General features: G+C 34.8%; 1 protein-coding gene across 2 annotated transcripts; it reads right to left on the reverse strand.

Moving 5' to 3' along the window:
* Nucleotides 1-443: 443 nt before the first annotated feature.
* On the reverse strand, nt 444-9,266 carry LOC131153119 (uncharacterized). 2 transcript variants are annotated; one of them, XM_058105189.1, is made up of 4 exons: nt 8,923-9,266; nt 1,312-1,363; nt 894-1,212; nt 444-789 (listed from the first exon to the last, which is right to left on the reverse strand). In XM_058105189.1, exons 1-4 carry the CDS (start codon nt 8,979-8,981, stop codon nt 632-634), a joined length of 588 nt encoding a protein of 195 aa, XP_057961172.1. In that variant the 5' UTR covers nt 8,982-9,266; the 3' UTR covers nt 444-631. The 2 variants fall into 2 exon arrangements, with proteins under 2 accessions (XP_057961172.1, XP_057961181.1); XM_058105198.1 differs by lacking the exon at nt 1,312-1,363.
* Between the last annotated feature and the right edge of the window lie 5,299 nt (nt 9,267-14,565).

Here is a 14,565-nt window from a genome sequence, read left to right on the forward strand (position 1 = left end):
CAAGAAACACAAGAAGGCTTCATATTGATGAGCAATGAGCAAATACATTTTCAAGCAATGGTAATTTTCTGGAAAATATGAACAGGTGGATGCATCCACACAACAGGCAAACATAACACTTCAATAGGCCTGCAATTTTTAACTTTTTCCTTCATTGTACTTCTATGTTTCCTTCATTGTACTTCAATAGGCCTGCAATTTGCTCATTCATACTTCCAACCCAACACCTCATAATAATCAAGCGCAATAGGCATCAATAACCTTGTAGAGAACAAATTTAAGTTGTCTATACCAATGTTTTAAAAGGCAAAGGCGTAAGGCGAGGCGTAAGCCTCAAGCCATTGAGGCGTAAGCATTTTGGGACTGTATTTTTTAAAATAATTAATAAATAAAATAAATTTATATATAGTATAAAAATGAGAAAAAAATTAGAATAATGGAGAAAAAATAAAAACATAGTTCTTAAGTATCATATAGGCAAATTTTAGCTAACAAACTCAAACAATGCATGTTAAAAATAAGCATGAGTCATAACTTTACAAAAAGAAGAGAAAAAGCCAAATTAAAGCATCACAATATCTCTTAATCCAAGATTCTAATTTCTAAGAATCTAAATCTAAATCAACTAAGTTCAAAGGGAACTATCAAGATCTTCATCAAAGTCCTCATCTTCATCAAACTCATCTATAGTAGGAGTTCTTCCACTTATAAATTCCTCCTCACCCTCTTCAACATCATCGTCTTCCTCAAATGTGACCAATGTTGGCCTCTTGCCTTTGTCTTCAGTGCCTAGATATTCAATAAAGTTATAGGTTAGAAGTTAAGAGAAATGGAGAATTATAAATTAATTGATTCAAAAATGACTATTGATATGTATGTACTCAAGCTCTCACAATAATCACCAATCTTCCTTTTTCTAGGAAGTATAGACTGCAAGCTACCAAAAGCTTCTATCGCTTGTATCACGGGCAAAGCTCTAATAGCATCAACTTCTAGGAGATTTTCATCCTCAAACCGAGAAGTATCTTTTGGGAGGATAGGTTCTTCGTTCTCCGTGATCCATTCATCATCTGAAGCTACTTCCGCCACCAATATTGGATCATAATTTTGTCTTTTTCTTATAGCTCTCTCCCTCAATTTGGTGTTGTACTTCACGTAAACTCGAGCATTCAATCTCTTGTGCTCTAATTTATTCCTCTTTTTCATATGAATCTACAATTGAGTTTAAGTCATTTAAATATTTAGGTATTAGAAGATATTTTCATATTTGAGTGAAACGATAATAACATGGCATTTGTAAGAACTAAGAACCTGCTCAAATGTGCTCCAATGCCTCTCACATCCACTAGCACTACATGTCAAACTAAGAACACAAATAACAAACTTCGTCAATTCTAGGGTCTTTGTCCCAAAATGCTTCCACTAATTAACTATAAAAGAAAAAAACATGTTTAAGTTCCAAGTTATAAGAAGAAACAAGGATAGAGTACTACTAATTAACTAATTTTTACTGAAATATTATTTTTACCTAGGCTTCTAAACATTCTAGAGTCAATAGCCACTCGAGTCCCAAAATCCCCTCATGCATTATCAAACAAATCCAATTGGATGTCTGCAGCTAGCCTCTCCTCGTATCTCAACATTCTATCCATGCATTCAAATAGTCCTTTCTTCACTTCTTCACAATTAAAGAAGTTCTCCTTATAACGCAATTGGGGATTTAAATAATATCCTGCAGCATGTAAAGGGTGATGAAGTTGTGGAGTCCATCCATCATCTATTTTTCTCCAAATGAGTCCATACTTCTTGGCATTTCTAGAAAAATTTGCAGTAATTTTATCCTTCGCTGAATCCATCAACTCATAGAGAAAGCCCATGGCTGGTCTTTCCTCAGAATCAACTTCCCATAAAACACACACAAGAGGGACAACACTCTTGATAACATAAGCCACATGAGGCCAAAAATGTTGGTCAAATAAAACTATTGAGCAAGTCCTTATACCTTCATGCATTTTTGCATATGTAGAAGTACACCACATCTCCGAAGAGAACATAGATTGAAGGCCTCGCTTTTGTTTGTAAATGCTTTGAAGTGTCAAAAATGCAATAGAAAAGCGCGTCACTGCATGGCGGATGAGTTCTTTGTTGTTGGTAAAATGCTTCCTCATCATTGCAAGTACATAGGAATGATTATAAATAAATTGCACAACTTGCTTAGCCTTTAGAATTGTGGTTGCATGGATCCTCAATTTTGCCATATCCTCCAACATGAGATCCTAACAATGTGCAACACATGGAGTCCAATAGAGTTTCTCCCTTTTTTCCATAAGCTTTTTTCTACCATTTATCATGTTCTTCGCATGATCAGTTATCACCTACACAACATTCTCCTCACCAACTTCCTCAACCACCCCATCCATATACTTAAACATCAAATCATCATTTTTTATAGAATTAGAAGCATCAATGGATTTTAAAAACCATATACCAGCAAGACTAATCACAAGGAAATTAACCAAGACCCTTGAACACCCATCAGTCCATCCATCAACCATGATAGAACATCCATATTCCTTCCAAACTTTTTTGTAGTCTTTCAACATGTCATCGATGTCTTTCACTTCATCTTTAAGGATCCATGTCATCATTTTTTGCATAGATGGAGGCTTCAAACCTGGCATGTAATTAGCAATACCATCTACCATAACACACCAATATATGTCATTCATCAAATTAAATGGTAGAGCATTGTTGAACACACAACGACCAACTTTTCTACACACTTCATTTCTTTCTTCCTTCTTCCATTTTGAGTTTAGAGTGAATTGTTTGGTCAGTGAAAATGAAAACTTATCCATTGGACCTCTAGCCCTAAAAATTAAGGTCAGTCCCACTATTCTGCTGCTCAATATCTCCAACTAATGGAGACATAGCACTCTAAGTCCCTCATCCTAGACTCATCACAATCTCTCCAAGAAGTTCATATCTTTTACCCTTCTCTTCTTGGAATTTTTCAAGAGCAATCTCGCACTCATCTCTCACATTTTGAGGAGCTTTTGGGCGAGGCTTCATTCCCTTCCTTGTACCTGCCAAATGATGTTTAAATCTTGTGATAGTCCCACTACAAGTTTGATCAAAAAATTTGCATCTATACTCCTCAGGTAATGTTTATCACATGAAAAATAGAAAAATGTGGTTAGTTCTCCAAATATCAACAACAAAAACCAAGCCTTAGTCCCACTAAGTGGGGTCAGCTATATGAATCCTTTCCGCCAATTTATGCGATCATGGACCATTTCTTTTGATAGATTCAAGGATATTAAATCTTTACTCACTATCTTCTCCCAAATTATTTTAAGTCTACCCCTACCCCTTCTACTGCCCCCCACAGTAACTAAGTCACTCTTCCTCACAGGTGCACTATAAGGCCTACGTTGCAAGTGTCCATACCATCTGAGTCGTCCCTCCCTTATCTTATCTTCTATAGGAGCTACACCTAACTTACCATGAATATGTTCATTCCTTATTTTATCTTTCAATGTTATACCACTCATCCATCTAAGCATCCTCATCTCAGCAACTTTTACTTTTTGGATAATATGTTTCTTCGTCGCCCAACATTCCGATCCATATAGCATAGCTGGTCTTATAGTTGTCCTATAAAACTTCCCTTTCAATTTTAAGGATATTCTACGATCACATAGCACACTTGAAGCACTTTTCCATTTTACCCAACCTGCTTTAACTCTATGCATTACAATATCTTCAATTTCTCCTTCAGCTTGCATAATAGATCCAAGGTATCGAAATTAGGAGTGTACAAAAATTACTGAAAAATCGAAAACCACACCAAAACCGCACCAACACAATAAACGGTTCGGTTTTTCGGTTTTCGGTTCGGGTTGCGGTTTGCAAAAATTAAAAAATTTGGTTTCGATTTCGGTTTTAAGTTTAAACTGAACCGACAAAACCGAAAAATCGATTTACATATATATAATTATATATAGTTATATACATGGACACGGTAACACACACACACGTGCTTAGTGTTTTAGTTTTTAATCATTATTTTCACTTTTCACCCTTCATTTCACTTTTCACGGTTCACCTTTTTCAATTTTCAATTTCACGCCGCCTCTTCCCTCCCGCCTCCTCCTCTTCGTCTTCCTCAAGCCTCATTCCTCAGTTCTTCATCTTTACTGTGAATCCGTGAGCGGTGTGCGTGCGCAGCGACCGCCGGTCAGTGTGCCTCCCCCCTCCTCTTCCTTCCTCATTTTTCTTCTTCTCTGCTGATCTTCTCAGCTCTCGCTGTGAGCCTGTGAGTCTGTGACTCTGTCAGCTGGTTGTGTGCCGTCCGCCGTGCGTGCCTCCCGCCTCCGCCTCCTCCTCCTCCTTCCTCATTTTTCTTCTTCTCTTCTCGGCTCTCGCCTCTCACCTCTCGCTGTGAGTCTGTCACTCATCCGGCCTCGTCTGAGTCGTTTCTCAGACTCTCACTCATCACTCTCACAGACTCACTCTCTTGAGTCTCATCTCTATTGCGCTGTGCCACCATGCATCCGCCGTGCGCCTGCGGCTCTGCCTCTCTCCTGGCTCCCGCGTCTTCAGTTCTTCAAATCAGAGCACCACCTGCGCCTGCGTTTGCTGCTTCTGCGTCTTCAGTTCTTCAACTACTTCATGAAAAATAAATGTTATTTTTTTTGTAAAAAAAATCGGTTTAAAACCAAAAAACCGCAATCGAACCGCCACATTTTTGGTTTTCAATTAAAACATAATTTTGGTTCGGTTTAGGTTTCGGTTCGGAAATCACATAACCGAAAAATTCGGTTCGGTTTTCAGTTTTGGTCAAAACAGAACCACACTGAACCGTGTACACCCCTAATCGAAATCTACAAGTGCTATTTATTTCTTCATCATCAAATTTAACTTTGCCTCCAATATTCCTCCTATCATTACTAAAATTACATTTCATATATTATGTTTTATTTCTACTTATCCTAAAGCCTCTAGATTCCAAAACTTCTCTCCATAATTCTAACTCAGCCTCTACTCCATCCCTAGTTTCGTCAATTAATACAATATCATCTGCAAACAACATACACCATGGAACCTCTTTTGGAATCTACTACATCCCTAGTTTCGTCAATTAATAAAATATCATCTGCAAACAGCATACATCATGGAACCTCCTTTTGAATACTCTTAGTCAATAGGTCCATCACTAAAGCAAAAAAATAAGGACTCAAAGCAGATCTTTGATGTACACCTATGGTAATTGGAAATTCTCTAGTTTTTCCATCTATAGTCCTTACACTAGTCATTACTCCATCGTACATATCCTTAATGACATCGGTATACCTACAACATATACCTTTTTTTTCTAAAACCCATCATAGAACTTCCCTAGATATCCTATCATAAGCTTTCTCAAGGTCAATAAATATCATATGCAAGTCCCTCTTCTTTTCCCTAAACTTTTCCTTTAATCTTCTTAAAAGATAAATAACTTCTGTAATAGATCTCCCAAGCACAAAACCAAATTGATTTTCTAAAATCTTCGTTTCTAACCCTAATCTTTGTTCAACAACTCTTTCCCATAGTTTCATCATATGACTCATAAGTTTAATTCCACGATAGTTTTTACAATTTTGAATATCTCCTTTATTTTTATATATAGGTATTAAAGTGTTTTTCCTCCATTCATCTGGCATTTTCTTAGTTTTTATAATTGTATTAAATAAATTAGTTAACCATATAATTCTGTTATCACCCAAGCATTTCCAAACTTCAATTGGGATGTTATCCGGTCCCATAGCTTTCCCATTTTTCATCTTTTTTAGTGCAAACTTAACTTCATTAACTCTAATTTTACGAATAAATCTTATATTTTTAGTTTTTTCCTCATTTGACAACTCTAAGTTTAAGCCTTTTATTTGGTTTTTGTTAAACAACTTACTAAAGTAACTTCACCATCTTTCTTTAATATCTTCGTCCCTAACCAAGACAATGTCATCCTCACTTTTTATGCATTTTACATTTCCTAAGTTCTTGCTCTTCCTTTCTCTAACTTTAGCAAGTTTAAATATATCTATTTCCCCTTCTTTTGTACCTAATCTATCATACAAACTATTAAAATATCTATATTTAACTTCACTAACGGCCCTTTTTGCATCTTTTCTTGTCTCCTTATATTTTTCAAAGTTATCTCTATTTCTACATTTTTGTCACGTTTTCTACCAAATTCTTTTTGTTTTTATTATTTTTTGTATATCTTTATCCCACCACCAACTTTCTTTACTATTTGAGAATCTTCCCCTTGATTCACCTAAAATCTCTTTCGCTATCTTTTTAATAGAACTAGCTAATCTATTTCAAAGAGTATTTGTATCTTTTTATCCTCTACGGTCCAATCCCCATCTTTGATCATTTTATCTTTAAATTTTATTATGTTTCTCTTTTTAGGTTCCACCATCTAGCTCTCCTACACTGATTTATTTTATCCATTTTCTTTCATTTTTTAATACATATATCTAACACTAAGACTCTATGTTGTGTGGTTAGGCTTTCACCTAGAATAACTTTACAATCCTTGCATGATAAACAATCTACCCTCCTAGTTAAAAAAAAATCTATTTGACTTCTATTTTGTCCACTTTTAAAGGTTATTAAGTGTTCTTCTCTCTTCTTAAAGTAAGTATTCATTATACTAAAATCATATGACATAGCAAAGTTTAAGATCTTCTCCCCAGCCTCATTTTTGTCTCCATATCTATATCTTCTATGTATCCTCTCATAATTTTTATTATCTCTTCCAACGTGTCCATTCAAATTTCCTCCTATAAATATATTCTCAGTCCCTGGTATGCCTTGTATAATACTATCCATATCTTTCCAAAATTGTCTCTTAAGATTTTCTACTAAGCCAACTTAAGGAGCATAAGCACTAATGATATTTATTATCTCTTGTCCTAATATCATATTAATTTTTATAATTTTATCTCTTACTCTAGTTACATCCACAACGCTATCTTTTAAGTTTTTGTCTATAATAATGCCTACTCCATTCTTATATTTTTCTTTTCCAGTGTACCAAAGTTTAAATCCTAATTTATCGATTTCTCTATCTTTCTCCCCCACCCATTTAGTTTCTTGAAGACAAATTATATTAATTCTTCTTCTAATCATTGTATCCACAATTTCCATGTTTTTACCCGTAAGTATCCCTATATTCCAAGTTGCTAATCTAATCCTAGTTTCCTGAACAAACGTCTTTACCTACCCACGTCCAAAATGATGCAGGAACCATCGCATATTTGACACTATACCCGGGCGCCGACACAGCACGTCGCTTCGGGGCGATGACCTAGCCCACCCTTGCCCACTTTTCGCAACACTCAGGTGGTTCAAGTGCAACGCGTCGCTCGTAGGGGACGCCCCCAACAAATATTCGGTAAGGATTCATATCATAGTGATCTAACAAATTTTATGCTGGCTGTCAGCTACCTAACGCAACCATCCTCCTTAACCCGAACTTGGGACCAACTGTGTGTGAAAAAATTAGGACATTAAGTGCATCACAGGCGAAGTTAATTCTCCAAATATCAACATTATGGAAAATTATTGGGTCAAATATCTAAACGTTTAGTAGAGTCATGACAAAGCCACAAAAAACTTCCCAAAAGTACATATAAATTACATAAAAAACCACATTGTCTTCCAATGGATAAACAAAAAATAAAAAATAAAAATAAAAATAAAAAAATAAAGAAGTTTCCCCATTCCATATGATTTATAAATCAAAAGCAAGTCATTCTTTCCCACAATGATAGACAAGCAAGAAATCTAAAATTTCCAAAAGGCCCGTTTCGATTGCCGATAAAATAAAAGGAGCAGTTTACAAATCAAAAATCATCAAAATCCTTAATGAGAAAAGACAAAACTACCATTTAACTACTTGAATTGTGCAAGTTTGATTCATCATTTTTTTTAAAGAGACCAAATCAACCAAATGAAAGGAAACATCAAAATCAAAATAACAAATCTAGTCATTTTATAGGTAGCTGTCTATCTAATAAGGTTCTTGGAAAGGAGAAAAAAATTATGGTAGTACGTGAGATAAAAGATGACAATTCAAATAAAAAGCCTCAACCAGCGAATAATATAAAAATAATAGAAGTGCAATAAAAGCTTACAATTGGCTGGTTGTAGCGACGTAACTAATCTTAAAAGCTATTTGTTTTCTAATTACAAATAAATCATATTTTCCGTACAATCATCGAAGTGCACTGATTTCTACAAGCACTGTATTGATATATAACGGATTATTTTTTGTGGGAAAGAACTCTTACCTCACGCACATTTTTGAAGTTCCCATCAAATTTCATGAATTTGAGCAATATAGATTTGGAATCATCAGCAAAGACAAACATAAAACCCCCAACCCATACCACATTTTAAAATGGAAATGTGAACAAACTAAATGAAACAACCCCTCAAAGGCATTTCATCGAACATCATACATGCATTTCTACATTCCACACAAAAACTACAAATAAAGTGGTAAAATTCTATATACTCCTGCGATTAAGTCATGCGTTCCTAATTCATTAGTGGGTGTTGCTTATCCGGTAATGAGGGAAATTAAGTAACCAACTAAGGAGTAAGGGAACATTAAAATTAATCACTATTATCAAATAATAATAATTAAATAATTTTGTAAACACGGATTAAACATTAAAAAAACTCATATTTTCATATTCAAATGAGTCAAATAATTAGAAAGTTCATATAAATTTCTCATAAGCATTTTATCAAACACATCAGGTGCATCATTGTGGGTTTATTTTCTTCTTTTAAAAGATTATAGTATGCAGTGGGATTAAATCGGGGTTGTTCAAAGCATTGTAAACATAGATTTTGACTGACCGCAGAGATGAAAATAGGAGCTTAGATCCTCGGCTGTTGTTGTCTTCCAGGAAACCCATATTTGAAAAGAAGAAATCGAAAACGTTGGTTGGAAAATTGGTTGAGCGGTCGTTGGATTGTCGAACTCTTCAGTGTCAATATCTTTCAGGTGGAAGTATTTGGGTTGGGTGGGGCGGGGTGGGGGGATTATATTATCCGAAAGGGCGATTTCAGCGGGGGGCGGTTTTGCAACGACCGGAAAGTGTGATGACGGACGACGAATATTGATTTATTGAGTAACGAGCGATGGTTATTAGAAATATTTTTGCATTTGCAATTCTTTTGCATTTCATTTGAATTTGTGCATTTACATTTCAACTGGAATATTGATTTATTGAGTAACGAGCAATTAGAAATATTTTTGCATTTGCATTTCATTTGAATTTGTGTATTTGCATTTCATTTGCATTTATTTTAGGATACCAAAATGAGTCAAAACCCAACAAATGACTTGTGACCCGCTTGCTTAAATCAGTTTACGATTTAATACAAATTAACTTGTTTATAAACAGATCAACTCGGACCCGACTCGTTTATTAAATGGGTCAGCCAGGTTCGATCATGTTAAACAATTAGCTGCCAGCTGTAAATGTAATTAAAAATTTAGTTAGCATTCACAGAATATTATTGTAACTTAATTATATTCAGTTTGTTATTTAGTTATCCATTCAGTTTGTTAGTTCTTCAGTTTCAGCTATATATACTCATTGATGTAATAATTTTAATTATGAATGAGATTCAGAATTTCTCTCTACGTCTAGCTATTTCTTCACATGGTATCAGAGTAATTAGAGAAATTCTTTAGATATTTCTTGTTCTTCTGTCAACTCCAATGTTGATCCGAGCTCAAATCCTTATTACTTCCAAAGCAATGATGGTCCAAACCTGCACCTGGTAAATAAGGTTCTTACTCGAGACAACTTTCAAACATGGAGCATGTGTGTAACAATGGCATTGAGTGCCAAGAACAAGCTGGGGTTCATTGATGGAACTCTAGAAGCTCCTCTCCCTACTAATGCGAATTATGCCACCTGGAAACGAGGCAACGACACTGCGAAGTCATGGATTCTCAATTCAATGTCTATTGATGTTTATTCTAGTGTGATGTTCATGTGTGATGTTCATCAAATCAGCAAGGGATATATGGATTGAACTTGAAGATTGATTCTCCTTGACTAATGGACCTAGGATCTTCCAGTTACAGCAATCCATTTCTAATTTGACACAAGGTCAGATGAATATTGTTGATTACTTCACACAATTGAAGTCCTTACGAGATGAACTAATGAGTTACAGGCCAATTCCCGAGACATCTCTTGCTTCTTTGAAAATATTGGTTGATTATCAGAATCAAGATTATGTAATGAAATTCTTGATGGCTTGAATGAGTCATACGGCCATATTAAAAGTCAAATCCTTCTCACCAATCCCTTATCTCCTATAAACAAGGTGTTTGCATTGCTTGTGCAAGAAGAGAGGCAAAGGGAGATCAGTTTAGTGATCATTACTGAACCAACTGCTATGCCGGGAAGAGCTACGGGAAATCAAGGAAATAAACAAAGTCATGGCAAGAAAGAGAGACTTGTGTGCTCCCACTGTGGACTTCTAGGACACACGGCTGAAAAATGTTACAAACTACATGGGTATCCTCTAGGCTATAAGTCAAGATACAAGCACAATGCTCCTTCAGCAAATGCTGAGCAATCTAGTAGTCTTGACAACCAATGCTAAGCAATCTAGTGAAGTGCAGCTGCTTCCATTCACTTAGGAACAACTTAGGCAGATCATGACAATCATGCATCCCTCACTTGAAATACAGCCTTAGCCTTCAGTTGCTCAAGTGACTAGACCTTTCACCCACAGTGCAAGATCTTTCTCTGAAGATCATCTCTTCTCCACAATGACAAGTATTCAATTTTGCTCATCTACTGTTTACACCCAAGGCAGAAAGCAAATTAGTCTCACATGGATTATTGACACCGGAGCCACTGATCATATGGTAAATTCTGTCCATTCTCTCACTACTATAACAACTTCCATCAATACATCTGTGAAATTGCTTACTGGTGCTCTTGTTCTAGTCACACACATTGGAACAATTCGTATAACACCTAACTTGCTGCTCACTGATGTTCTTGTTGTTCCTTCTTTTACCTATAATCTAATCTTATCCAGTAAATTTCTAAAATCCATTTCTTGTAGCATTATTTTTCATGACAAATATTGCTTTATACATGACCTACATACATGGAGGATGATTGGATTGGGTGAAGAGAAGGTAGGTCTCTATCATCTCCTCAATAAGCATTCAGCTATGTCAGTTTCCAATACAACTTTCAATAAGAATAGCCTACTCACTGTACCTACTTCATTCTCTGCCAATGCTTCTAATTTTGATGTTTGGCATTATATATTAGGACATCTATCCAAGCCTATACTAGATTTGCTGCATAAATTTGTCCTTGAAATAAAAGAATCAAATTCTTGTCATTGTAATATATGTCCTCTCGCTAAACAACAGAGGTTGTCATTTTCAAACAACAATAATAAGTGTTCAATAGCGTTTCAACTTGTGCATTGTGATATCTGGGGACCTTTCTCTACTAAATCATTTGATAGTGCAAGGTATTTTCTGACCATTGTAGATGATCATACCCGATGCACTTGGTTATGTAATAACCCAGAAAAAAAAATTAAAATTATTAATTAATTAATTAAACATGATTAAATTAATTAATTAAGTAAACAAATAAAAAAGGAATAGTGTGAAAGAAAAAAATAATAATAATAAGAAATAAATAAATATTAATTATTAATCAAATAATTAATTAAGCATTATTAAATTAAAATAATTAAATAAATGGTATGATAGATATATATATAAGTATATTAATATATATGATAAGTAATATATATATATATAATATATGGTTTATTAAAGGAAGCAGAATCCAATTTGAATTTGGATTCTGCTTTCAGCAATTTAGTTTTGCGCCCTCCCTTCTCTCAGTCTCCTGCTCTCGTCTATCCACTTCTCCATCTCTATCTCTCTCCTTTTCTTAATTTCTCGACGAGATTGCGGCGGATTGGGAAACGAAAGGTGCCGTTAGATTCCTAATTCTGCTGGCGACATTTCTATTGGAGTAGATTTTTTGTGGGAACAGCTTAGGCACTGCTCTTGGGGGAAAGATAATTTTTTCTCATTTTCCCAATTTCGCTGTAAATATGCAATTAAATTGATGATCGGGTACTACCACGTGGTCCTAATTGTCGTCGTCGTCGTCATTTTGGGGTAGGTAATTTTCCAATTGGAGTTTTCTAAGCCCTACCCAAAGCAAGAGTGAGATTTGAAAATTTGGGTATATTTGCGAGTATTACTATTTATTTAGGAATTATGGTTTTAAGAAATATTTAAATAATATTTTATTCAAGAATAATTTACTGGAACTAGAATTTAATTTCAGGGTTCGGGTGAGTGCCGCAGGCATCTTTTCGGGGTCCCTATTGGTGTAGTGCAAGAAATCAGGTAAGAGGAAATTATATATTAAATCAGATTTTATGAAATTAAAGGTAATAATTTATGTTATATTATATGTATGTTTTGGTGTGAATTATTAAAATGTCAACCATGTAAAACTATGATTTCTGAACCTATGACCACTTATTAGTTATGTATTTGTGGAAATGAACTGAATAAAGTGGAAGAAATTTTCTGGATAATTATGTAAGAAATGGAAATTATATTTTCAGTAATTAAATGCTAAATGTGGGTTGACCTATTTTACAGGAATATGTATGAATTTTACTATTAAATTGTGTGGTATGAGATTCTGTGCAAATATATGTTAAATGTATGAGATGCAGGCTAAGTAAGATATTATGAATAAAATGTGATATAGACAATGTTGCTTGTGTATGTTAAATGCAACCATGTAAAGGTACAACAGCTAAAAGTCGGATTAGCAGATTCTAGCGCATTTCTATGTGGACTAACTGTAGCAGATTCTAACGCATTTCTATGTGGACTAGCTGTAGCAGATTCATGCATTTTTATGTGGACTAACTGATGACAGCTAAAGAGCGGCTGTAGTACAAAGGAATGAAATGAAAATGTTATGAAATGAAATGACAAGGAATGACAATGCAATGAAATGGAATGTGAAATATGAATGATACAAATGGGAAAGAGTCACTTAAAGTAAAATGCTATGCAATGTTAAGCTATGAATATAAACGGATGTGTATGATTAAATAAAGATAGAAAGAATGATGTATTATGATATTAGAAGTATTTATGTACGTAAAATATGTTACGTTTGGGCGGGGTGCACTCTTCGCCTCAGGGTTTGCTGAGTAAGGCGAATGCACTAGTAGCTACAGATATGATAGTAGCCGCATAAACGTACTAGGGCAAAGGGAACCTACTTGTATGGGCGGGTAGATTTCCCTATCCTTAGTGCCCTCGCCAATAAACTTTTGTATGAACTGTGTGAATACGAGATCAATTTATCACTTGAGGGCTTACTGAGCAAGGTGAGTGCCCTGGTATGCTTTAACTGCGACCTTTGAGTTGCCTAAATATCATGGTAGAGGGGTGCTACTTGTATGGGCGGGTAATCACCCCTATCCTAGGGTAATCTCGTGGGTTAAACATTTGCATGTGTTTTATTGGGTTCAGGGAATGATTTCAAAAATTATGTTAACGATTTTCAAATGTTAAATAATATGTCATATATAAACTTATGTTGGCCACACACTGTTTTAATATATTGTTTATTCCCTTACTGAGATGTGTCTAACTCGAATATGAAATTATCTTTTTCAAGATTTTCTCGAGATCGAGCTTAGAGAGCTCGAGATTTTATAGCATTTTTGGTAAATAGAAAGAGAAAATGGTATATTTTTATGTTAATTTTGATATGTATATTTTATGTTTTATGATTTATGTTTTAATTTTAATAAGATATGGATTGTTGTGAAACATACTAGTATTTGTGGATAATGTTTTAAAGACATGTATATATTTGAATACAGATGGATGATTAATTTATTATGGTTAGTAGTTAGAATTAGTAAACTCTGGTATTATGTTATATGGAGATTATGTTTATGTTTTCCGCTGCGTATATTATGGATTATGGATTATCAGAGATTTTATCAATATAACGCACCGAACCCAGGATTAAGGGTTCAGGTTATACTTAATGTAGTCTAAGGCACAAGCTAGTTATTACTTGCAGTCTTTCGTCTCTTTTGTTGAAAATCAGTTTCATATTACTATACAAGCCATACGTACTGATAATGGTGCAGAATTTCACATGCTTGATTTTTTTTTATTTCCAAAGGCATTGTTCATCAAAAATCTTATGTCCGTACACCACAACAGAATGGTGTTGTTGAATGAAAGCATAAAGACATCCTTGTCATGGCTAGATCTCTTCGATTTTAGTCCAATTTACCTCTTCATTTCTAGGGTGAGTGTGTTTTAATTGCAGTTTACCTCATTAACAGGTTCCTACTCCAATTCTCAATGACAAATCTCCTTTTGAGATGTTGTTCCATAAAATTCCCTGTTACTCTCTTCTTAGAGTTTTCGGTTGCCTT

This window comes from Malania oleifera, chromosome 1 (assembly GCF_029873635.1).
Source record: "Malania oleifera isolate guangnan ecotype guangnan chromosome 1, ASM2987363v1, whole genome shotgun sequence".
Taxonomy (NCBI): domain Eukaryota; kingdom Viridiplantae; phylum Streptophyta; class Magnoliopsida; order Santalales; family Ximeniaceae; genus Malania; species Malania oleifera.

Coding starts and splice junctions, on each gene's coding strand:
- LOC131153119 (XM_058105189.1), bottom strand. CDS start 8,981: ATGGGTTTCCTGGAAGACAACAACAGCCGAGGATCTAAGCTCCTATTT. Junction 1,364..8,922: donor CTCCTATTTTCATCTCTGCG/GTCAGTCAAAAT, acceptor TTGTGTTCTTAG/TTTGACATGTAGTGCTAGTG. Junction 1,213..1,311: donor ATTGGAGCACATTTGAGCAG/GTTCTTAGTTCT, acceptor ACTCAATTGTAG/ATTCATATGAAAAAGAGGAA.